A 26862-nucleotide genomic window follows, 5' to 3' on the forward strand; every position below is an offset into this window, starting at 1 on the left:
ATTCCGGCATCTGTCGGTTGATCTCTAAATCTTATCTGTATTACTTAGATTGGCTAAGCCTCCTGTAAATTGACTGTACTGAACTTTAGGGTTTAACTTGCTAGCCACTAGATCATTTGATTCCCTAGATTGACTTCAGAGTCTCCTAACAGTCTGTAGTCATGTGTCAGTTTATACTGTGAAGCAAACATCTAACCTCACTTTGTTATGGTCTTTGGAGGTTGCTTACTCATAGATTAAAAATAATTTTGGAGAACTTAACTGAAAAAAAACAAGACACTACCAAGTAAAAATAAATCATGACTAGCTTGTTACCAGGGAAATAAAAATAAGGGTCTATACAACCCTTAGACATGTAAATCACAAACTGGAGTAAAATTATTCTCAGTATTTTATAGCATTCATTATGTATTACATAGTATCTGTGTGTGTGCTGTCAAATGTATTGATTTGATCAGTTTTGTGTTGCTTAGAATATTTTATAATTTGTATTAGAAATAACTCTTCAGCTGGAAAACAATTCTTAAAATACATTTTAATTTACTAATTTTGTAGTTGATTATAGATGATTACCTTACCCTCTAGTTTGAATTCTGATTCTGGCTTTCTGATTTTTGTGTGCAGCATAAAGACTGTCGTGCTTTATAGTTTGGGGTATTTGTCCCCCCTTAAAATTATATACTGTGTTTGATATCAAGCATGTTAGAGTGGTTCAGTTTTATTTTCTTTAATTATTTATAAACAGTCTTTTAGCTGTATATATAAAAGTGAACTTTAGCTTTACAGCTATTAAAATATCTTGATTTTTTTGGTTGGTGAAAGGCAAAATGGATAAAAAGTGAAGTCATGACTGTAGCCAGGCTTCTCTGTCCATGGGATTTTCCAGGCAACAATACTGCCGTGGGTTGCCATTGTCTTTTCCAGTGGATCTTCCCCATCTAGGGATCAAACCTGAGTCTCCCGCGCTGCAGGCAGACTCTTTACCATCTGTAAAAGCAAAAAAAAAAACCAAAACCTCTGCCACACTAAAACAAAACCACGAACTTTTTTTATGTGATGTAAAGCAAAGGACTGACATTAAAATATGTGACAATGCACGTAGGCAGCGTGTCTTCTATGGGTGGTTTCAGCAGCAGTGGGAAATATGGCACAGTTGAGTTCCAGCTTTTAAAACACAACAGCAAAAATAATCCCTGCCTCCCTACAAGAGGTGGGGTGAGGGGACAGTTCTGGGTTGCCATTGGTGAAGCATTCAGTTTGCTATTTTGTGTTACACTTATTCTTATATTCCCAGTTAATTACTATCTGTATATAATGTAAGTCTGCTAGACCATATATTAGCAGCTTTCAGGATAGATACCTTGAATAGTTCTTAGGGAGGCTAAACAAATACTGTAGCCTAACACCCTGCTCTCTAACAAACATGCACTTAATGGAAGTGAAGTCTCAAGTGATGGATGGGACACGCAGGGCGTGGGGTTCAGTCCCAACTGTAAAAATGCCCTTCCCCAAACAAATCTAAATGATAGCTTAGTGTGATCATGGGATTTTGTCCATAAAACTATCCATTTGTATGGTAACAAATGAAAACTAGATTTTTGGTGGTGAGCATGCTGTAGTGTATATATAAGTCAAATTATCATGTGGTACACATGAAACTTAGATAATGTTATTAAACAGTAAAAACAAATAGTTTTATATTTTTCCATGGAAACTGTATTCTTCTGTATCACTTCTGTGAAATTTTTTTATAAAAAATCGAGTGGCAGGAGGTGCCATTGAGCTTTGCTATATATTGTTTTAGATCTTAAAAAATAACCTTAATTTGCCTGCTAGCACAGTGCCTGTCTACATATATTCAATACATGTTCTTGGGAGTCACTAAATATTTAATGGAATTATTGATAATTTACAAGACAGAATAAACATTATAAAAATTCTCAGTTTACTTATCTAAATTTAGTACTTGAATAGGAAAATATAATTCTGATAAAAATTGCTATAATTTTTGGTACTATTTCTTTTTTCTTTAGTGTAGTAAAGGGGCAGGAGACATCTCAGTCCAAGTGAGGTCTACCAGAGTCTTGAGTGGGGAGGAAGAATTATACACTATACCTGTTCCCCTACCCTAAATCCACTTAGTTGAAAATCATTTTGTCCAGTAAGAGTTATTACTGATAAAAAATGATTATAAAGTTGCATGTAAGGTACAGATGGAAAAAAAAAAAAAAAAGGTTGAGAAGCATTGCTGTGATGGTACAGGCATAAGACTGTTCTGGCATAAGATTCTGGCACCCTTCAAGAAAGGAAGTGATTTTTAAATCCAATTTAGATTTTTACTTTTTTTTGTTTATATTGATAGACCCAAACATTGTTTTATTAAGATATAACTTATATACTATAAAACTCACCCTCTCAAGGTATATAATTCAGTGGTTTTAGTATATTCATAAGGGTGTATTACCATCACCACTAATTCCAGAACATTTTCACCACCCCAAAAAGAAACTATATCCGTGAGCAGTCACTCCCCATTATCCCCTCCCTCTAGACCTTGGCAGCCTCTAGTATACTTTCTGCCTCTGTGGATCTGATGTTTTGCATAGATGGAATAATACACGTGTGGTGTACTCCTTTATGACTGACATCTTTCTCTAGCAACATGTTTTCAAAGTTCATTCATGATGTAGCATGTGTCAATCAGTATGTCATTTTTTTTCCCGAATATATTTCAACTGTTCACTTGTAAAGGTTGTACCAACCATTTTGGAGAAATTCAAAGAGAAGAAGCCTCAAGTGGTACAAGCCCTTCAGGAGGCAATTGATGCAATCTTCCTTACTGTAAGTTGAGTTTGTGGTTTTGTCTCAAGTAAAATTTGTCAATGTGATATTTTTATTGTTCTTTACAATTGAAAAAAATTTATTGACCACATTTTCTTTCTGAAGACCACGCTACAGAACATCAGTGAGGATGTTTTAGCAGTAATGGATAATAAAAATCCAACCATCAAGCAACAGACATCTCTATTTATTGCAAGAAGCTTCCGCCACTGCACTGCTTCTACCCTGCCAAAGAGCTTACTAAAGCCCTTTTGTGCTGCTCTACTTAAGGTATAGACTCTCTTTGAAATGGGGGGATTGTTTTATACCTAGGCAAGATTTTTTTTCTCTACTAATTGTGTGCACTGACTACGTGACTGTAGATTATTGTCTTTTGAGGAGCAGACCCTTTGTAGCTTTGGAAATTGAATCCAAAGTCTTACACCATTTATGTTCCCATTCTTGAAGAAAAGCATAAATTTATAATTCCACTAACTACTAAAAATTATATTTATTTGGCCCATAAACTGATATCAGCTATGAAGCTGAATCTGGTCAAACACAGGCATCCAGTTTAGAGTAGTTGAAGATAATCTGCTTGTGAGGCATTCTGGATAGAGGGTAAGAGGAAGAGTAACTGTTAATTGGCAGAAAGAAAGCTAAGCTTAGTTTCTATGAATTGTAAAAAGCAAATTCTTCATCTGACAACTCTCAGTCTGAAGTAGAATTAGTAATACCTGATGTACCTTGTATTAAGATCATTCTGTTTACTTCCGGACTATAGCACATCAATGATTCTGCTCCTGAAGTCAGAGATGCTGCGTTTGAAGCTTTAGGTACTGCTTTGAAGGTGGTTGGTGAGAAAGCAGTAAACCCATTCTTAGCTGATGTAGACAAACTCAAGCTTGATAAGGTAGGTTAGTAATGGATTGTAATGAAATTGGGTAACAGTACTATCTCTGTGCATTCTAAGTTTTTCTACTGGTGTCCTTTTGATCAGAGTTTCTTGATTAGTAGAAATATTTTCAAATTATAAAAAATAAAATTGAGTGGACCAATCTTTAGAAGAAGTAAAAATGATGTCTTAAGTTAATTTCATTTCTGATATCTGGAAAATTGCCTTTGTAAATACGAATGTCTACCACCAAAAGTGTGACTGTTGTTTGTTTTAAATTTTGTATTGGAGTGTAGTTGATTTACAGTGCTGTGTGGGTTTCTGCTGTACGGCACAGGGACTCATTCATATACCCGCTCCTCTTTAGATTCCTTCCCATGAAGGCCATTACTGAGCACAGAGTGGGGCTCTCGGTGCTCTGCGGGAGGTCCTCAGTAGTCACCTGTTCTTATGTAGTAGTCTCCCAAATTATCCCCCCGTCTCCCCCAGGAAATGTAAACTTGTTTTCTACAAAAATGAGATTATTATAAGCTTCGTAAACTTTTCTCTGCGTAGAAATATAGTGTAAGATGTCATTCATGTATATCTACTGCCGAGAAAATATGGATAGTTTATCTTTGTTGAAAAGGAAGCTTTTTTCTCTGAATTCTCATGTAGTTGTGGTTTAGAAATGACTTACTAAGTAATGTGGTGATTGTGTTTCAAAGTTGGATTCAGTAATGTCTATCTCAATTTTGTTTTCCAGATCAAAGAATGTTCAGAAAAAGTAGAGCTGGTACATGGTAAGAAAGCTGGACTTGCAGCTGACAAGAAGGATTTCAAGCCTGTGCCCGGAAGGGCGACTGCTTCAGGGGCTGCGGGAGATAAGGACACAAAGGACACGTCAGCACCCAAACCAGGACCCTTAAAAAAGGTGCCTGCTGCTAAGGTGAATAAATGACTTGGGATATGTGGTTTAAAAATCAGAATTCAGTAAGGTAGGGTCTAAATCTCAGGTTCACAGTCGTTCTTCAATATGATTTTATTTGAGAGAACTCATTACAGCATTCAGAATACAGCAGAGCATATTTCAATGAAGACAGAATATTCCAATAGTACGTTTGGTTATTTGAAACTTGTATAGAGATAAAAATGATAATGAAGATATGGAAATATATTTTAAGGCCTCAGAAAGTATCATTAAATAATGAGATAGTGTGACGGGCCACTTAGCATTAATAACATCACCTTGGTCATTTTGCTAATAATGCTCCAAAGTTGTTGCACTGAGTTTCCATTCGGTCAAGCCCCCCACCTCAACCCTTCACCTTGTAGTGTAGTAGAGGGGGAAATGCTCAAGGGCAAATATGACTTTCTTACAGTGAACACTTTTCCTGGACTGGATTCTCTTAAGCATAAAGTTATCTGCGCAAATGCTGGAAGTTTGATTCTCTTTCCTACCCTGAACCCCAGCCTGGAGTTAGGAGAAAAGAGCTAATATTTAGTGAACCTCACTTTGTGAAGCATTTTACCTACTTAATCTCATTTAATTGTCATAATAACCCTTGAGATAAGTGTTTTGTGATCCCTGTTTTTCCAGAAAAGCAAACTAGGACTCAGCAAGATTAAGTGTCCTGCACATTATGCTCTTACAGTTCACTTGTTTGTTTACTCTGTCTCCCCACACTGTGTTACAAACCGTAAAGGAGAGAGAGCTTGTCATGGGTTGACCCCTTGTGCATAGAAGAGGCTCTGGCATACAACAGGAATTCTGCTTATATTTGTTGAATGTCCAGAGTTGCAGACCTGGGGTTTGAACCCAGGTGTCTAGCTACAGAGCCTGTGTGCTATCTTTCATGTTATGCGGTCTCTTCAGTACTCTAGTACAGGGAGTTGGCAGCTGTTTTCTCCTTTCTCACCAGCTCCTGCCTCTCTGGACAGTGACCTGGGCACCACACCTTACGACCTTTTCTTATCTTGCCGAACATTACCATGTTAGCTGGCTTTCTCTTATAAGGGATTCTTTTCCTTCCCCCCAGAGGAAGCTGTGGATGGGGTAGGGAGGACCTGCTTTTGTTCTTTTGAAAAAATAAGTAGTACAATATCAGCCAATAAATCTACTAAGCCAATAAATGTGTAAGTGTTTTAAAAATAGAAAGTAGGAGATTGGTTAACTGAGTTACCTCTCTCAACAGCGTACTCTTATGGGAAAGGATCCAGAAGAGGTGTTATAACAAATCAGAGTGTAAAATTTTCTATTTTTACAGTTAGAAAATAATTAAATCTCTCTTTATGGGGTAGTTACTATGAATCAACACAGTCATACTGCTAATGTGAACTGACAAGAGTTAGAGGTTTTCTTTGATTAAAAACCAGCATCTTAGTTTTGCTTATTACCCCACTTAAAAGCTCAGAATATGTTCAAGATAACAATGGTTTCAGAACAGGTCTGGATGTTCAAGACTAATTGGATCCTTTGTCTTTTTATCTTTTCTTTTTGGTTTAGGCATTTCTTAACATTTAGTCATTGCTTAACAAATACCCAAAATAGATAGGAGTGATGTGTGTTGCCATATTCATGTTACTGCCCTTGACTGTGTACCTTATAATAAACTGCTATTTTCTTGCGACCATTCAAAACTGGGGTGAAATAAATTTAAATCAAGATACTTAAATAGAATATTAGCAGATAGAATCCAATGGGTACAATAAAAAGTATGACCAACTGAAGTTTATTCCATGATTGCAAGGATAGTTGGATATTAATATTAGGAAGATCACTGAATTTATAGATCAAAAGAAATCTAACTTCAGACATTGAAAAGGAACATAATAAATTTCAGCGTGTCTTCTTGATAAAAACTCTTAACCATATAGAAATGGATGGAACTTTGACATGATTAAATATATCATTTTTATAGATTATATGAGTATATTCTTAGAAAACCCAAGCAAGTCACCTGGAAAACTGTTTTATAAAACAATAAAAGAAATTCAGTGAGATGGCCATCTTCAACATAACTAGAACACTCAACTGAAATTGGCATAGCACCTCTTTTCCTTCACAAAGTAGATAGTTCTACATTGAATAAAAATATAATCTCATGTTACTGGAGTACCTTGTGGTCAAATACTGAGTAAGTGTTGTAACTCAGGAACTGTCCTTTACTAGTGTAGGAAAGATCTAGAGGCATTTTAGGCGTCAAATATTAATTCTCAAATTAATCTGTAAATATATATATAGTATAAAACCAGTTCATCATTTGTATTTTATTAGTCTCAATTAGCTCATTTAGAATTCGAGGTTCTTAATACTGCTTCTGTAGATTTCCCCATGAATGATCTTCAGGAGGTCAGTCTACCTTTGAAATTGCTAAATTCTGTGGGCAAAAAAAATATGGTTTTTTTGTTGTTGTTGGTTGAGTGATGCCTCATTTTAATCAAATTTGTCTAAGAATGTCTGAGAATCACTATTCTGAATCTTTACCTGGTTTAATGTTTTTCTCTTTGCTTTTAGCCTGGCGGGCCACCAAAGAAGGGAAAACCAGCTGCTCAAGGAGGCACAGGAGGCAGTGGGACCAGGAACAAGAAAGCAGTAGAGACTAAAGAAATGGTGGAGCCTGAGCTCTCGGTCAGTCTTACCACCTGCCTCACACTCAGGGCAGCACAAAGTCAGTGCCTGCAAGGAGATTCGAGTTCTCTGCTGAGCTCTATAACATATGGTTAATCGATACCTTTTTAACTTACTGAAACTATGCCTTGGACAAACTTCCCCTTTATAGTGGTATAATAGAATCCTCAGATACTAAAGCACACCTATAGGAGTGTCCTTGTGGTTTTAGTTGGAGTTTTCCTACTTTCTTTTCTTCTGTTTCCTTAAGCAATTATTAATGTTAATGTTTTGTATCTTACAGATTGAAGTATGTGAAGAAAAAGCTTCAGCTGTCCTTCCTGCTACCTGTATACAGCTTCTCGACAGCAGTAACTGGAAGGAAAGGCTGGCCTGTATGGAAGAGTTCCAGAAGGTGGGCACACAAGGATGAGTTGAATGTGAAAGAAAATTACATTATAGAGAAGTGATGAATTGGCCGGTGAAGGAGTAGTCCTAATTGCTGTGTTTTATAACCAGTGAGCATGTTTGATGGATGCTAACTAAAGATGAGGCAGGGTTTTTGTTTCCTTTTTAGCTGTGTTGGGTTTATCTTTCAACATCTGCTTTCTGTGGCTTCTGTCAGTTCATAACTTAGTGCTTACTTAGGTTTGTTCTGAATTATAAGACTTAAATGGATTTTAATATTATATGGTATTAAACCTACTTGTCAAACAGGCCTCTTCACTTAAACCACTCCTCATCGATTTTCTATGTTTCCCTTTTGTTGTCATGATTCTTAGAAGAGTAGACATGATTACTTGGTATGAGAAGCTTCTTTAAAAAAAAAAATCTGTGTTGGACAGGAGCACAGTGGTTCATTTTGGCACACACTCCTTGGTTCTAATGAGGAGCGCTGTGGAGAAATTGAAAGAATCCTGAGACTTGAGCCAGGAGACCTGGCTTCCAGTCCTGCATCCACCACTCGGATTTAGACCTGAGTTTGTGCTTCTTTAAAACCTGTATTTATACACATCTAACCTACTCTACTATGCTATGTTTTTAGGAAAACCAAATAAGTAAAAATATATATAAGCAGTTTCTGCCATATACTACGCAAATTGAAGCTGTTAATGTTACTTTCCATGGGGCAAACTTTGTGAATTCCTGAAATTTGGGGGTGGGGGGAGAGTTTCAGTGGCATCACTGTTAACAACCATATACCAAACATCCACCTCAAGAAACAAAGCATTATAACAGAAAGTAAATAAGCTCTCTCTATGACCCACCTCATTTCTATTCCCCTCCCTCCTTTGGAGGTAAACACTTCCTTGATTTTGGATATGCACTTCTCTTGGAACTCATTATTAATCCCTAATTCTCTTACTATCTTGTGTTACTTCAAGGCTGTTGAATTAATGGACCGAACTGAAATGCCATGCCAGGCATTAGTGAGGATGCTAGCCAAGAAACCTGGATGGAAAGAAACTAATTTTCAGGTATTTTTTAATTAGAGATGTACTGTCTTTTATTGAAGTAATTTTCATTACATCATCCTATGGAGTATTAGAGAGGTATAGTTCGGTAATGATGTTTAGCTTTTATTTTTTAAGTCGTTCAGACAAGTGTTATCTAATTTTAAATGAATGATAGAATGTATGCATTTTGATTAAACACTTAACTCTAACTTTGTACATTTAGGAGTTTGTGTGTGCGTGTGTATATGTATAAAACAGTAAGTATTTGTGTGTATTTGTGTGTGTACATACACAGACATACTTACTGTTTGCTAATTCATATATATGGATTTTTCTCATTATTTAGGCCTGGAAGCCTTTTGCTGTCTTCTAGAGAGGATAAACGATGAGATAGCCTTCTTATTTCTCTGGATAAAAAATAAATGGAGTCTTTAAATTGCTAATAAAAAATGACCACAGTCAGTTTAACTCATTAACTGATACTAGAGATGAAGTTGAGCATTACCGTTTTCTAGTCTTAAAAAGTAGGTGTAAAGGGAGATATAGGAAAGTAATAGATGAAGGAGAATGAGAAGAGTTTTCTCCTCCTCCTCTAGATGGTAAGTGAAAGTTTGCAATGTAGCAGGTTTATTTGGGCTCCTGCTAGTCTCTGTTTTACTTCCTTTCTGCCGCCTCTTGTCCTCCGCTCAGGATCCTTGGTTCCCTAGCACGCTGTTCCTCAGCGCTGCATTAGGGCACCTCATCTGTGCCTCCGAGGTTTCCCACGCCAAGCAGCTCCTGTGCTGCCTTCTTCCCCCCACACCACCACTCTTAAAGTTCTCCCAATGCAGCTTCTCAGACAGTTGAAACTGCACACCTGACTTGAGCTGATAACCCTCTGGGTGTTAGATCCATAACAAGAGGTCATTTTACATGGGTTTTTTTCTTTATAACAACTTCCTGAGCATATAGAACTCTTTTGGAGGGTACAGTGGAGCTGTTTTTAGTCTATTCACATAGCTCTGCAACTCCTACCACTATATGATTTTAGAATATTTTCATCGCGCCACCCCCCCCCCCAAAGAAAGCCCCATACCTATCAGCAGTCACTCACCATTCCTTCCCAAGTCTCTACCCCCAGTCCCTTGCAACTACTAATCTGCTTTTTCTGTGCATCGCTTCTCCTGGACATTTCATAAATGGGATAATGTGACTTTTTGTGTCTGACTTTTACTTAGCATAATGTTTTCAAGGTTCATCCATATTGCAGCATGTATCAACTCTGTAGTTTCCTTTGCTAAACAATATTCCTTGTGTGGATATGCAACATTTTATTTCCCATTCATAAGTTGATGGGCATTTCCATGTTTCTGCTTTGGAGCTATTGCAAGTAATGCTGCTGTGAATATTCATGTACAGGTTTTCATGTGAACACATGTACATACCTAGACGTGGAACCGCTAAGGCTTATAATAACTCTGTGTTTAACTTCTCGAGGAACTGCCAAACCTTATTCACACTAGCAGTGCAAGAGTGTTGCGTTCCTGTTTCTCTACTTTCTTGCCAACACCTGTTATTTAAATATTCAAACAGGACAAGGGAAAATTTTTATGGTCAAAAGGGTCTGCAATCCCAAACATCTGCTATCATCAGTTTAACATCTTTAAATTATCTTTCACAGTTCCTTCCATTCCTCCTCTTAAAAATATACAAGTTCTTTAACTCTCTCAATTTCTGGAGGAGTCGGTGTTTGTGTATACATGAGGGTTGTAATTTTTTTATGGGCAACTCTTATTAGGACTCTGAGTTAGTATGGTCATTTATTATGGATTTCGGGATGTGCACTCAGTACTGAATGCAAATAACCATAAGAGGAGGAGAATATAGAAATTACTGTATGTCTTTTAATTCATAAACTTCACACAGTAACATTGCTTGTTAGTATTTTAAAACATTAAATGGTTTGGTTTTTTCTCTTAGCTACTTTAAAATTGATAATAATAAATTTTATTGATTATTAAAGTCAGCTACTTTAATTGGTAATGATTAAAGGTTAAAAATTGTTTTGTTTCTTGTTTAAACTTGATTCTAGTTTGGTCATGTTCTCAGCTGTCCCTAATTTACATCTTCAGGCTACTATAAAAATAAGTAAATAGATAAATATTTAGGGGGAATTCCCTGGTGGTTCAGTGGTTAGGACTTTGTGTTCTCACTGCCGCGGGCCTGGGTTCAATCCCTGATCAGGGAGCTAAGATCCTACAAGCCACATGGCATAGCCTGAAGAAGAAAGATGTCTTTGGCTTACTTGTAATTTTCTGATACTTACCCTTGTTCAGGTGATGCAGATGAAACTTCACATAGTTGCTTTGATTGCCCAGAAGGGAAATTTTTCCAAAACTTCAGCACAGATCGTCTTGGATGGACTTGTGGACAAGATTGGCGATGTGAAGTGTGGGAACAACGCAAAAGAAGCTATGACAGCAATAGCTGAAGCTTGTCTGCTGCCGTGGACGGCGGAACAGGTCAGTGACACAGTGCCGTTTCTGCAAGTTTCCCCAGTTTTAACTTGAGGTTATTAGTTAAACTTTAGTTCTCTTCTCCTCAAGTAAAACCACTCTGATACTTTATTTAAATTTTTACCTTTGGTAATAACTGTTGCATGATAATTAAAATTGTCTTAGTCAAGAATATTCTATTAAGGATGAGAGTAATTTTCTCTTAAGACATTATAAGAGACCACCAATGAAAAGTTGTACACTGTCCAAAATTCTTTCTTAATTTTTTATTGAGGTAGAGTCGATTTACAATACTGTGAAAATGCTTTTAATACTGTCACTTACCTCATTTTCTCAAGTTAAACATTGCTATGGCATTCTTGTCTTTGCTTTAGCATCAGAAAAGGCATGCTCAATCCACTTCTGCCTTAATGTCAAGGTATATTTCTACAAGAAATATGAGCGAAAACTCAGATCTGTTTGGTTTTTTGTATGTTTGTTTTTCTGTTCCAGGTTATGTCAATGGCGTTCTCACAGAAGAATCCCAAGAATCAATCAGAAACTCTGAACTGGCTATCAAATGCAATAAAAGAATTTGGTTTTTCTGGGTAAGTCAGAAAGAAATCAAGTACTTGTTTTGCCACTGTCTTAACTGGTGATTATATTTGTTGTAGCTGTCTCTGTGTATTTCTGAGAAACCAGAGCTCAATTGTCTAATTTATATTAAAAAATCTACCTTTGTTCCTAAAAAGCCTGTGTTGGCTTGTTCTCCTGCATTTTGATATCCACTAACATCAGGGTTCTCTAAGTTATTTTTCTTCAGTATTTTATGATTGATCCACAAAAAGCCAGTTCCAAGGATTTCTAGTTAAATACATTTGGAGATTACTATATAAAATCACATTTGTTTAGAACTCTGTAGTGCACTTTGGAAAATTAAAGGCTCTTAGAAGTCCTGCAATAAAGGCACTCGTTTCTTTATTTTTATTAATTTATTTGGCTGCGTCAGGCCTTAGTTGTGGCACACAGGATCTTTCATTGCAGCAGGTGGACTCCAAGCCCACAGGCTCAACAGCTGCAGTGTGCAGGCCTAGTTGCTCCACGGCACGTGGGATCCCAGGTCCCCGACCAGGGATTGGATCCCCGTCCTATGCATTGCACAGTGGATTTCAACCTCTGGATCCCAAGGGAATTCCCACAGACGCTTGTTTAACCCACTCTTTCCCAAAGTCGTTTGCTTGTTGAACACGTTGGTTTACAGCAGTCTCCCCTTGTCTGTGGTTTCTCCTTCCGCAGTTAGTTACCTGCATCACCAACAGTCAAAAAATACCAAATGGAAAGTTTCAGAAATAAGCACTTCATAAGTTTTAAATTATGGGCCATTCTGAATTGCATGATGAAATCTCACTCTGTCCTGCTCAGGATATGATTCATGCCTTTGTCCATTGGATTCTCCCCATTAGTCACTGAGGAACTTTTCTTAGTTATCAGATCACCTCTATGGTGTTGCAGTGCTCCTGTCTAAGTAACCCTTATTTTACTTAATAATGGTCCCAAAGTGCAAGAATAGAGATGCTGGCAATTTGGAAATGCCAGAGAGAAGTTCCTTTACATGACAAAGTGTAATCTCTTAACTCAGGAAAAAAGAAAATAATGTGCTAAGGTTGCTAAGATCTACAGTAAGAACAAATCTTCTATCCATAAATTGTAAAGGAAAAAGAATTTTCACACCTCAAACTGCAAACTTTGTAACTGCTTAGTTAAGATAGAAACAGCATTAAATTTGTGGATGGAAGTCATGAGCAGAAAATGTCATTGATGGGAATGTGTTCCACCCAAAAGCATGGAGTCTATATGAGGACTTCAGTAAGGAATGCCATGAAACAATTGACACCAAGCCATTTACTGCAAGTAAGAATGGTTACATGGATTCACAAACAGGTTTGGACTGAAAAATATAATAATTACTCGAGTGGCTGTGTTTACCAGTGAAGCAGCTGCTGCCACATTTCTGGTAGAGTTGAAAAAATTGATTGAGGAGAAAGACCACATTCACATAACTTGTATTACAGTATATTGTTATAATTGTTCTATAATTATTATTCATCTCAATGCATCTAATTTATAAATTAAACTTTATCATCGGTACATATGTACAGGGGAAAAAATAGTATATATAGTACTATCCATACCTTCAGATATCCACTGAGGGGTCTTGGAATGCATCCCTCCCAGATAAGGAGGGACTACAGTGTTTGATTTAACAAAATTTTATACAGCTTACTTTATGTCAGGCACTTTCAAATAATAACTCATTTGATTTACTCATCATAAAAACCATGTGAGGTATGTTCTCTTCCTTTTATAGATGAGCAAACTAGGGCACAGAAGGTGATCTGACCAAGTCACAGCTAGAAAGTGGCAAAGGCCAAAATTTGAACCCAGGCATTCTGGTTCCGAGAGGGAAGACTAACTCATGTTCTGTGTGGCCTCTCTCTGTCCCCTGCGGCTTTTCACACGTTCTCAATAGGCTGCTTGCAGTGTTCTGAGTTCCACCAAACGAAGACACAGTACTCTAGAAATTAGGTTTTTTTGGCCATACCACATGACTTGCAAGATCTTAGCTCCCTGATCAGGGATTGAACCCAAGCCCTTGGCAGTGAGAGTGCCAAGTTCTAACCACTGGACCACCAGGGGATTCCCTAGAACGTATCATTTAAGTGTTATTCAGGCAAAGAATTATTTGTTATGTCAGTATCTGTGGTGTCCTCCTATAGTTGAGGGTATTGTTGCAATCCCTTCTTAACTAGATAATTGTTGATGTGAAAACTATCTCTTGGCATGAATGACATAAAAGCCATGTGAATATTTTCCTTTTTTTAATTCATCTGTGATCTGTCATTTATTCAACAACTACATATTGAGTACCTGTGATATTCTAGTCATTTGTTCCAGACCCTCAGGAATACAGTATGGTCAAGATTAAATTCCTGTTTTCATGGAGCTTATTTGAGTAAGGGGAGATGACAGTAAACAATAAAAAAATACATCAGAAAGCATAATAACAACGGAATAAAAATAAAGCCAGATAGGGGATTAGTGGTAACACCTTGGAGGGTTTGGTGTAGTGTTATTTCCTGTAAGACAGAAATCCTTTCTGAAATAATGCCTTTGAGACATAGACCTTGAGGACATGAGGGGCTGACAGTAACAGACTGGTAGCCCTTCAGAATGCAGCTGGGGCAGAATGAGTGAGGGAGATGGGAATGGTAGGAGAGAAAGATCATAGGAGCAGGACGGGGAACACTTGTAAACCCATGGCTGATTCATATCAATGTGTGTCAAAAACCACTACAATATTGTAAAGTAATTAGCTTTCAACTAAAATAAATAAATTTTTTTTAAAAAAGAAAGAAAGATCAAAGGAGGAACAGGGGGCAGGTCCTGTAGAGCCTCAAAGTTTTGAATAAATTGGAAACCATTAGAGGGTTTTGAGCAGAAGATTAACAGGGTTGTTTAGACTACTGTCAGAATAGGTAGGATCAAGGACATAAGCAGGGAGACTAATTAGAAGACTTGAAATAATTCTGTCAAGGAATTATATTGACTTGGAAGTATTATGACTTAGAATATATTTTGAAAGTAAAACTAAAAAGGATATTGGGCTTGAGAGAAAGAGAGGAGTCAAGGACGACTCTGTCAATGAAGGCTGGGAGCAACTGAAAGGATGAAGTAACTGTTTACCGAGATAGAGAAGGTGAGGAGAAGAACAGGTTTGGGAGTTGGGGTGTGGACAGTCAGGAGTTTGGTTTTGACAGATATAGGACATATACTAGACATAAAAATGGAAATGTCAAAAAATTGGTTGGATATTCGATTCTGTGGATTTAGGCATAAATTAACATTGATAGTATTTAAAGCTTACTTTAAATGAGTGTAGAAAGAGAGTATGGAGAAGGAAATGGCAACCCACTCGAGTACTCTTGCCTAGAGGATCCCATGGATGGAGTAGCCTGGTGGGCTGCAATCCATGGGGTCGAGAAGAGTCGGACACGACTGAGTGGCTTCACTTTCACTTTTCACTTTCATGCATTGGAGAAGGAAATGGCAACCCACTCTAGTGTTTTGCCTTGGAGAATCCCAGGGACAAGCGAGCCTGGTAGGCTGTCGTCTATGGGGTTGCAGGGTCGGATGCAACTTAGCAGCAGCAGCAGAAAGAGAATAAGTCAAACTCAGGACATATCTAAAGGAAGCCAGTTCTGAAGTCTAGCTTTATAAAACCCCCGTGAGTGTTTTTGATGGTTTCATTTGTTTGTTTTTAATTCTAAATATTATTTCTTCTAGACTGAATGTGAAAGCTTTCATTAGCAATGTGAAGACAGCTCTTGCTGCAACAAACCCAGTGAGTACATAGCAGCATGTATAGGACAGTACAACGATCTTCGTGGTTCTGTTCTGACCTGAAAGGTTTTCTTTGTTCTGCCAGGCTGTGAGGACTTCTGCCATCACTCTGCTTGGTGTGATGTATCTGTACGTTGGTCCCTCTTTACGAATGTTCTTTGAGGATGAGAAGCCTGCTCTCCTATCCCAGATAGATGCAGAATTTGAGAAGGTAAAGGTTTCACAGATGATTCAATCCATAGTTGACTTGAGAATGCTCATATGGTTAAGTTTAAACTTTTAAATATTTAGAATGAAGAATATGTATGTATTTGCATTTATATATATGAAGTATCACTGGGAAGAGTTCATAAGAAATGGATGACCTTGTGAGGAAGAGAACAAGATAGCTATAGTATAGACTGGGACATTTCCCCTTGGAATCCTTTGTAGCTCTGACATATCAAACATTTTGAAAGAACTACATATTCAAAAAGCACACTAAGTGTAACAGTTTTTTAAAAATATACTTTTCCTTCCTTGAATAGACCTTTTGTCACAGTCTCAGAATTGAAGTCCAAGTCTAATTAAAATATGTGCTGTGTGAACATTGTGTTATGAGGGAATATGGAAGTTTGACACAAGCACCATTCTCTCACCAGTTTGCTCTCACATTCTTCATCGAGTTCATTAGCCTCACTAACTTGTCTGTGTGTAGATGCAGGGACAGAACCCACCGGCTCCAACCAGAGGGATTTCCAAACACAGCACAAGTGGGACAGATGAAGGGGAAGATGGAGATGAACCAGATGACGGGGGCAGTGATGCTGTGGATCTTTTGCCAAGAACAGAAATCAGGTTTACTGCTAATGACTTCTTTGATGATTTCTTAATGATGCCTTCTGCTTCTTAGTCAAGGGGACTTCTTTGACATTCTTTTAGGCGTCAGGAATTAAGGATTCTGTCTTCTGTTTTTTTTTTCAGTGATAAAATCACTTCAGAGTTGGTGTCTAAGATTGGTGACAAGAATTGGAAGATCAGAAAAGAAGGCCTTGATGAAGTAGCAGCTATTATCAATGAAGCAAAATTCATCCAGCCAAACATAGGTGAACTTCCAACAGCCTTGAAGGGTCGACTCAATGATTCAAATAAAATCTTGGTACGTAGAACATATACCTCTTCTCGAAACAGAGACACAAATGTAGAGAACAAACATATGGACACCGAAGAGGAAGGGAGGGGTGGGATGACTTGGGAGATTGAGATTGACATATAGACGTTTAATATATATATATGTATGTATAAAATACCTAGCTGTATCTATTTTAATAAACAGAACCAATTTATTAAAACAGAGAACCTCCTGCACGGTACAGGGAACCCTACTCCGTTGCCCTGTGGTGACCTAAATGGGAAGGAAGTCCAAACAAGAGATGATACATGTAAACATACAGCTGGTTCACTTCGCTGTACAGCGGGAACTAACACAGCATTGTAAAGCAACTATACTCCAATTGAAAAAAAAAGACCATATGCCTGTTCTTCTCTCCCCTTTCCCCTTCTGTAAGGGGCTCCTTTCCAATAACCTTCACCAGTGAAAAAAAGAAAAAAGAGAATGATCACTTTATTTCTTTGAACTAGAAATAGCTTCCTTTCATTCTGAGTGTGCCTCAAGTTTTGTTGGTAGATGGCAAGTTTATTAATCAAATTTTCATGAACCTGATTTGCTGTTTACAAGACCTTTGATATTATTAAGTATTTGTATATAAAACTGCTTGTAATGTAAACAAGCTTAATTTCTAATTTTTAGATTTGGATTTTTATGTCACATTTTTCTTAAACTAGGCTTTACCTTACTTTAAAATTATAAAGCATTATAATCTAGTCTAAAATTCTAATACTCCAATTTTATGAACTGATGATTAACGGAGAGGCCATCACCTAAAAATTATTCATAAGGTGATTAGTATCATAACCAGCTGTTTAGGCCAGAAACTTCTTACTGCATTGACCATATAGCAGCAAACTTTCGAAACTCTGAACACACGGTGCTGTGATTTGAACATAAGGTGTTGGCTCTTCCCACTCAGGTGCAGCAGACGTTGACTATCCTCCAGCAGTTGGCAGTAGCCATGGGCCCAAACATCAAGCAACATGTGAAGAACTTAGGCATCCCTATCATCACAGTGCTTGGAGACAGCAAGGTATCCCTGATTCTCTTTTCACCACAGCTGCATTCTGGAACAGCCAGCCACATACTTAGGCTAAGAATAATCCTTTTCTTATGAATGCAAGAGTGCATGTAAACGGTCTTAAACTTTTTGTAGAGAAGAGACTATTGGAAGGAAAATAATAAAACATTTTTACCTCCCAGGCAATATTAAGGTGACCACATACCTCACTTACTAGCTTTGTGACCCTTAGGTAAGTTCCTTATCTTCTTTGAGGTTCAGTGCTTTATCTGTGGAATTTAATTCTTAGAGGATTAAATAAGAGTCTGTACATAAAGTACCTGTATCTGCCTCATATAGTACATACTAAAAAATTGTTACTATTGTGATATCATTGTTTAAAGTGTTGGTATAAAGAGTGAATAAACAAAAATTTTTGGATAATGTATTTTATTTTCTACCTTTTCCCCTGAACTGGAGTACAATCTTCTAGTACTTCAGTAAGATATTGGCAGTTGCACAGTCCTAGAATTTGTCTCATTGAAAATTACAAGCTCTTATATGTATCCGTAGATTGAATATTTGAATATGTCTATTTTTGTGTAATTCATTTAATTTGAGGAATTGGACTTTTAATATTTTTCATGTCATTAAATCCTTCTCATTCTATGAGTACAAGTTAATATAAAAACAAAATATTCAAATTGTTAATCATTTCAAGCTAACCATTATGAGTTCTCTAACACATAGAATTATATCCTTTAGTAAATAACCAGGGACATGAGAGTCCCCAGAGGTTCAGGAAACAAAACCTAGGAGTTTATTCCCCTAACATGTTATTTTATGCCCAGTTCAATGTTTTGCCAAATTAACTACGTATAGGATTGTTAAAATTTATAGAGTTTTCGTTTCTACTTTACTTTGGAGTATACCCATAGATCTAGTTGTTTCAGAGAAGATGAAGAATGTTTCAAGTATGTTTATTGTAGACCTGTAGAGAAACCTCTGTTGTTCATGTTTACAAAGTAATACACTTTTCACTCCTTACCTCCAAACCATAGTGATAGTTTACTGATTTTCTCCTCCATTCAGAACAATGTTCGATCCGCTGCCCTAGCAACTGTGAATGCTTGGGCAGAACAGACTGGCATGAAGGAATGGTTGGAGGGGGAAGATCTTTCTGAAGAGCTCAAAAAGGAAAATCCTTTCTTGAGGCAAGAGGTTAGTACTACAAATATGATGTGCTTTACTCATGTCTTTTACCATCCTAGAGGCTTGAGCCTACCTAATAAATTATATGTGTTATGGATAGAATGAGTTCCATTACAAAATAGCCAATAAAATGAAACCAAATTCCTGGAGCTTTTTTATTCACATGGTTCTTTTTTTCCTTTTCATGTGCTTTGTTAGCGATAATTTTCTCAAATTTGTGAAATTTTCTCTTTTCTTCAACTCTTAAATAGTAAAATAAGAGGTTTTAATCATGACATAAAAATGCAGTTCAACATTCAAAAATCTATTAATGTAATCCATCATACCAGCAGACTAAAGAAAAGTCATACAGTCCTATCTACTGACACAAAAAAAGGAGAAAATCCAGCACCTATTGATAATAAAAACTGTCAGTAAGTTAGTAATAATACAAGAGAATTACAACTTAAATAAAAAAGCATCTTCATAAAACCTCTGTAAATGATACTGTTAGTGGTTGAAGATTGAACACGTTCCCCCTAAGATCAGGAACAAAGCAAGGATGTCCACATTCATTATTATTACTCAGCATAGAACTAGAAGTTCTAGTCACTGCAGTAAGACCTGAAAAAGAAATGAAAGGCATATAGCTGGAGAAAGAATAAATAAAGCTATCCCTAATTGCAGATAACATAACTGTCTACATAGAAAATCCCGAGATACCTACAGATAACCAAAATGAATAAATGAGTTCAGTAAGATTGCAGGATACAAAATAAGCATAATCATATTTGACAAAAGTCAAATACATTGAACACATGGAAACTGAAGTTAAAAACAGTACAGTGTACAATCACTCTAAAGAAAATGAAACCCGTCGATATATACTTAAAACAAATACAAAATATGTATACTGAAAATTCCAAAATGCTGATGAAGTATTCAAGGAAGACCCAAAGATATGTTTGTGTATTAGAAGATTTAACATAATAGAAATGTCAGTTCTGTTCACATAATTTAATGTAATTCCTATCAAAATTCAAGGAAGTTTTTTTTTCCATGGACAAAGTCAAGGTTATTTTAAAACTTACAGTCTAGCTAAAACAATCTTGACAAAGGGAAAAAATGGAAAGAACCTTTGTACCATGTACTGCTGTCGCTGTTTCTAAATTGCTTTAGTCGTGTCTGACTCTGTGCAACCCCATAGGCAGCCCACCAGGCTCCCCTGTCTGTCCCTGGGATTCTCCAGGCAAGAACACTAGAGATTACTAAATTGCTAACATAATCAAAACACTGTGGGGAATTCCCTGGCTGTCCAGTGGTTAGGACTGCATGCTCTCACTGCCAAGGACACAGGTTCAATCCTTGGTTTGGGAATTAAGATCCTGCAAGCCAAGCAGTGTGGTCAGAAAGAAAAAAAAAGTGATTGCAGGGGTAAAGAGGGTGGAGGATAGACCCAGATAGGTGGAACTGAAGAGGGAACCCAGAAATAGACCCACACAAATATGAACAACTATGTTTGAAGTTACCAAAGTAATGCAGTGGAAGAAGTGTGACCTTTTCAACACATGATGCTAGAGCAGTTGACTTCCAGAGACCCAAAAAATTAAACTTTGAATTAAATCTCACATCTTGCACCAAAATTAATCAAAGTGGATTATGGGCTTAAACACTGGCCATAAAACTATGGAACTTTTAAAGATAACATAGGGGTAAACCTTCAGGATATAGAAATTCTTCAGGCAAAGAATTCATAAGACTTGACACCAAAACTACAATTTATCAAAGTTAAGAACTCTTACTCTGCAAAAAACCATGTGAAGAACATGAGAAGACAGGCTAGAGTGGGAGAAAATATTTGCAAACTCTGTATCTGATAAAGAATTATCATCAAGAATGTATATATTAAAAAACTCAAAACTCAGCAGTTAAAAAAATCTAATTAGAAATTTGGCAAAAGACATAGACATTTCACTGAGGAGGATTACAGATGGTAAATAAGCCCATGAAAGATGTTCAGTGTTACTGGTCATCAAGGAAATGCAAATTAAAACTACAACGAGATAGACAACTACCAGAATTACTAAAATTAAAAGTTGTGATAACACCAAACATCAACAAGAATGTGGAGAAACTTGAACACTCTCCTGGTGGACATGTAGAATGATATAGCCACTCCAGAAAGTAGTTTGGCAGTTTCTTATAAAACTAAACATGTAGTTACTATATGACCCAACAAATCTTGAGCAATTATTCCAGAAAAAAGAAAATTTATGTTTATGCAAAAGCCCATATACAACTGTTTATAGCAGCTAATTCAAAATAACCAAAACCTGGAAACAGATATCTTTCAACAAGTGAATGTTTAAACAAACTGTTATATATCCACATATGTAATACTGTTCAGCAGTAAAAGAAATAAATCACTGATACATGCAACAAGTCAGTTAAGTCTCCAGGAAATTGTGCTGAGTAACAAAGCCAGTACCAAACAGTTCCATACTACATATGATTCCATTTAGATAACTTTGAAATCTCGTGATTTAGAAATAGATAACAGATTAATAGTTGCCAGGGATTAGAGAGGAGGAGGGGGAGGAAGGACGTGAGTGTGGTTATAAAAGAGGCAGCACGTGGGATTCTTGGGATGGAACTGTTCAAAATTTTGACAGTGGTAGTGGATACATTAACACATGATAAAATTGTAGAGAACTAAATATACACACATAACAATTGAGAAAAAGTCCAACTGGAACAATCTAAATATAATCAGTGAATTGTATCAATGTCAGAATCCTGGTGGTTATAGTTTCATAAAGGGCTACTGTTGGAGGAAATGGAATAAAGAGTGCATGGGATCTCTCTGTAGTATTTCTTATAACTGCATGTGAAACTGTAATCATCTGGATAAATATTTCAATTAAAAATAAATACAAATATGAATTATTTTAGAGGTATAGGGAAAAACTCTCTTATGTGAGGCAGAAAACAGAAGTCCTGGTAGAACTTGTCATCTGATCAAATAAATATTTTGGATCTTCTCTAGCTGAATAGTTCTTAGAATTGAAATTAAAAAGAAGTGTGAAAGTTTTTCTTCTTTCAAATGCATTAAGAACAATTAAAACTTTATAGCTGAATGCTCAAATATGGTCCAAAAAACTTTGTCCTTATTTTAACTGGTTGTCAGCATTTTAAATTTATTATTTCATTGAACAAGAAAATAGCTGATTTTGTATTGGAAAGTTGCAGTGTGAGAACTAATTTAGTGTTTGGTACTGATGAAATCATTAAGCTTAAGGTCAGAAATAATAACCGTTTTCTACATGAATTATGTAACTGGTATTTATTTCTTTTGACAGCTTCTGGGCTGGCTGGCTGAGAAACTACCGACTCTTCGTTCCACCCCCACAGACCTCATCCTTTGTGTTCCTCACCTCTATTCTTGCCTAGAGGATCGCAATGGAGACGTTCGAAAGAAGGCTCAGGATGCCTTGCCGTTCTTCATGATGCACTTAGGATATGAGAAAATGGCCAAGGCTACTGGGAAACTAAAAGTACTTCTACTTATTATTGCTGCTGTTAAAAGCCACTAGAAAAATACTGAACATGAATTTATAGAGGCAAAAGATTATATTACTTCCTATGAGTTTCACCTTGAAATCCCAATGAGAGCACAGATCAAATATTTACTAGTGTAGAACTTCTAAAGAATCTGCTGGCTTTACAGGGATAAAAATTGTGACCTTCTAGAATGGCAGCTAACTTAGTGTGACTTCATAATGTGTTACTTCTCTTGCACTATGTGCTGCGTCCCTTCGTTGGTATTTCAAAACCAGGAGCTCAAAGATTTGTTTGATAGCAGATCTGTTAGTAAGCATAGTATGAGTATATCATTTCTGTGGCCTCTCACCTCTATTATATTGTCTCCCTAGCCAACTTCTAAAGATCAGGTGTTGGCCATGTTAGAGAAAGCCAAAGCTAACATGCCAGCCAAGCCCACTGCACCTGCTAAAGCAACATCCAAACCAGTGGGAGGGTCAGCTCCAGCCAAATTCCAGCCTGCCTCAGGTAAGTTTATTTTGAATGGGTTATAGGGGAATTACAATAGCCAAGGGAACTCTTAAATCTAAGCTTCATTTTTAAATTACAGTTTCTCATGGCTTAGATCCCAAGCTCTCCCTCCAACTCCTCAGATTGCCTGTTTTCTGCCAGTAACTGTGCTGAAGGTTTGAAGATAATTAACTTGATTTCCAACTCCAAAAAGCAGTTTTGGAGTAGCACAGTGAAATACTCCAGAAAGCAAGTGCTCAATCTTATTTTTAAGATTTCCATAACTATTTTCTGCTGTTGGATATTATAGTTAGAGGGGCAACTGGGGCCATCTAGCTGAATCCTCTTTATTAACAGACAAGGAATACCAAAGGTTAAGTGACTTGCACAGGGCCAAACAGTCAAGTCAGTGTCTGAACCAGCAGAGGACTCTGCTTCCTCATTCACAAATGAGTTCTCGTTCCCTTGCACTTGGCTGTTTGCTGATGGATTCTAATATTTACTGAATTCTCTGGCAGTCCAGTGGTTAGGACTCCATACTTCCAGTGAAACAAGGGGTACTGGTTCAATCCCCACTGGTCACGACAAAAAAAAAAAGCAGCATTCAAATATTTATTCAACTTTGTCAAGGAAAAATTCTTGACTTCTTCATCCTAATGTTAAAATTCCATAACATATAAACAGACACTAACCTGTAACCACTGCTTTGCTGAACTTAGTGCTTAAACAAAGCAATAATCTGTTTAGTGGGGTGCTAAAAAGTTAGAAAATTTATGTGTGTAAAATTGTTAGTATCAAAGTGTATATTCAGTTATAACATCTATTGGAATCTTGCTATTGGTATATATAATTTCCTGTAGTTTCAGAGGTGATAGACTCTTCTCTTGAAGAAGTATCCGTCTAGCAAAAAGGTAGACGGATTTAATTGCTATTAACTGCTTAAAATTAATTAATTAATTTTTAATTGCTATTTAGAAAATAGTTTTTAAACTGCAGTTTAAGTGTTGATAAAGCAGATGTAGATTTCCTGAACTAATTTCATGAGGTTGTGCTTAAAGAGGAAATTGTGGAGAAAAAAGATTAGGGGGAAAAAATCTAAATACTTTAGAAAGGGATACATTAAAAACTGTAGGCTTTCTCACCATCATTGTATTTTGAACCTGCTCAGAATATAGTGATAATAGTTAGAGTTTGTATTTACAGTGTGTCTTTTTATTTTCTCAAAGCTCCTGTTGAAGATTCTATTTCTGGCACTGTAGAATCCAAGCCTGATTCGAAAAAGGGCAAGGCTCTAGGAGTTTCCTCTAAAACAAAGGTATGTTAACTCTGCAGCTCAAGTGTAGAGTTGCTTTTAAATATTTCTTTACACTAAGTCATTCTTTTAAGACATATACTACATATGGAAGGATATTATCTGTGAAGTGCTTGTACAACTTTCTGTGGCTCACTTTTAATGATGCCATGAAACAGAGGCATCCTACTCTCAAGAGCTACTGCAAAGGTTTTTGTCATCCAGGTATTTGGGGGAGATTTTCAGTAGTAAGCAACTTCCTCCACATTTGGCTGTTAAGTCATCGTACCACGAGGTGTTCTGATTAGACTCAAAGGACCTTCTGTCCCCACACCAGTGAGATTTGATGGATCACCAGTCCTTTAGCATCCATGCAGAATTGAACAGTTTAAAGAAATGTTTTCAAATGCTTAGCCTTAAGTATCCTCGGGTGTCTTTTCATTTAATTAAGTTTTTTAATCACAGCAAATTGTCATCAATTTCTGTATCAATATTCAGAGTTTGTCACTGTATTCAGAGTATTGACTATTTTATATTTACAGAAGGGAAATTGCAGAACTGTGCAATCAATAGTAAATCTAGAGAGAACTGTTTTATTAACTACATGTAACTGATGAAGATGTGTCAGTGGAGGACATGTTTTATTATCTAGTACATTTATTGTTACCTCCCCACTATAGCAGGGCCATCCTGTGGCCATCCTTCTAAGTATTAATTACTCACTTTCCTTCCCTGTGCTTGGGTCCTTCAATTCAGTGAGTTAATTTAAACAGGTATTTATCTTACGAATTGTCCAATGAAACTGTTCTTTTCCTGTCCTCTTTCCTCTCCTCATCCCACATTTAACAAGTGCTTATTTTAGTTTTTTGATCACAAGTGCTTTAAGGTATTTTTTGACTCTATTCTTAATGCCACTTTTTTTTCAGACTTTTGCAGTTTACAAAGCAATTTGACATTACTCATCTCTTATTTGTTTTGACTAAATGATTTCAGTCTTTGAAATAGAAAGAAATGCTGGCCTCCTGGAAATAGCAGACTTTTGCTGCATTTACTATAATAATAATTCCAGTAATGAAATTCAGATTTTACCTTAAATATGTATACTATATGTTTACAGTTTCTTTCCATCTGATACAAAGATTCTAAATCTTGGATTATTTTTAAGAGCCACTTTAATAACTTAAGTATTTAAAATGTTTCAGCAGTTTTCTCTAGAAGCAGATTCTCAAAGTGTCTCCAGTTAGAATGATGTGATAGAGATTTTTATATGCAGAGAAACAGAAAAGCTTTCTCAACTAAGTGATACTAAACGTGTGACTGCTGTTCAAAACGTCATTAATATGGAAAGCTATAAACAGTGATGAAGATTTCAAGAAAGAAAAGAACTATTCGTTCAGTTCAGTTCATTTGCTCAGTTGTGTCCGACTCTTGTGACCCCATGGACTGCAGGATGCCAGGCCTCCCTGTCCATCACCAACTCCCAGAGTTTACTTAAGCTCATGTCCATTAAGTTGGCGATGCCATCCAACCATCTCATCCTCTGTCATCCCCTTCTCCTCCCACCTTCAATCTTTCCCAACATCAGAGTCTTTTCAAAGTCAGTTCTTCACATCAGGAGTCAGTTCTTCACCTCAGGAGGCCGAAGTATTGGAGTTTCAGCTTCAGGATCAGTCCTTCCAATGAATATTCAGAACTGATCTCCTTTAGGATGGACTGGTTGGATCTCCTTGCAGTCCAAGGGACTCTCAAGAGTCTTCTCCAACACCACAGTTCAAAAGCATCAATGCTTCAGTGCTCAGCTTTCTTTATAGTCCAACTCTCACATCCATACATGACTACTGGAAAAACCATAGCTTTATATGTCACTTATCTCTCAATTTTTTTTAAAGAATTGTTCAATAAACAAAAATAACCTGTGACCCAGACCATTGATACAGCTTTTCCAACCACATCACATGCCAGCCCAAGCACTAACCAACAGTTACTTAAGCCTGCTATCAGAAACATTGCTAGAAAACCTGTGCACAAACATATCGAATGCAAGATTCTATTCATTTGTTTCTTTCATTTGGAATGTGATATAGAAAGGGAAAGATAAAAAAAGATACAAAAGGGAAAGGTTTACACGGTACCCTTTTAATAGGCGGTAACGGTGAAATCCTAAGGAGAAGTAATCTATCTAATCAGTATTCCCTGCACCTTGGTTGTAGACTGCACAAGGAAAGAAAGTTCCGAGCAAAACCAGCTTGAAGGAGGATGAAGACAAATCTGGTCCTATCTTTATTGTTGTTCCAAATGGAAAGGAGCAAAGAATGAAAGATGAGAAAGGACTAAAGGTAAGGAAAGAATTAAAATCTTCAGGAAGTTTTTGCTTGGTTTTATAATCAAGAATTAAAGTTTCTGTCTGAAATTCATAGCATTGTGAAGTATCTAATAATTAAGTCTTTTGCTTGTGAATTATATCTTGTTTCTCTAAGACTACATTATGAAAGTATGAAATCCTACAGCATTAACTCCTTCCAAAGAAACTATGGAATGGAGCTG

The 26862-nt window shown here is 36.8% G+C and overlaps 1 protein-coding gene across 8 annotated transcripts in view; it reads left to right on the forward strand.

The window, feature by feature from the left end:
* Window positions 1-26862, forward strand: part of CKAP5 (cytoskeleton associated protein 5) — a 94845-nt gene that overhangs the window by 48305 nt on the left and 19678 nt on the right. For all 8 annotated transcript variants that reach the window (XM_065945418.1, XM_065945423.1, XM_065945424.1 and 5 more), the window contains 19 exons: window positions 2752-2841; window positions 2947-3111; window positions 3605-3733; window positions 4461-4643; window positions 7212-7325; window positions 7609-7719; window positions 8690-8782; window positions 11077-11262; window positions 11749-11843; window positions 15580-15637; window positions 15722-15847; window positions 16334-16473; window positions 16600-16774; window positions 17706-17819; window positions 18879-19007; window positions 22337-22531; window positions 22910-23045; window positions 24254-24342; window positions 26529-26654. In XM_065945418.1, coding sequence (XP_065801490.1) covers window positions 2752-2841; window positions 2947-3111; window positions 3605-3733; window positions 4461-4643; window positions 7212-7325; window positions 7609-7719; window positions 8690-8782; window positions 11077-11262; window positions 11749-11843; window positions 15580-15637; window positions 15722-15847; window positions 16334-16473; window positions 16600-16774; window positions 17706-17819; window positions 18879-19007; window positions 22337-22531; window positions 22910-23045; window positions 24254-24342; window positions 26529-26654 — 2454 coding nt within the window. The remainder of the gene's footprint in view (window positions 1-2751; window positions 2842-2946; window positions 3112-3604; window positions 3734-4460; window positions 4644-7211; window positions 7326-7608; window positions 7720-8689; window positions 8783-11076; window positions 11263-11748; window positions 11844-15579; window positions 15638-15721; window positions 15848-16333; window positions 16474-16599; window positions 16775-17705; window positions 17820-18878; window positions 19008-22336; window positions 22532-22909; window positions 23046-24253; window positions 24343-26528; window positions 26655-26862) is intronic.

This window comes from Muntiacus reevesi, chromosome 9 (assembly GCF_963930625.1).
Source record: "Muntiacus reevesi chromosome 9, mMunRee1.1, whole genome shotgun sequence".
Classification (NCBI taxonomy): Eukaryota; Metazoa; Chordata; class Mammalia; order Artiodactyla; family Cervidae; genus Muntiacus; species Muntiacus reevesi.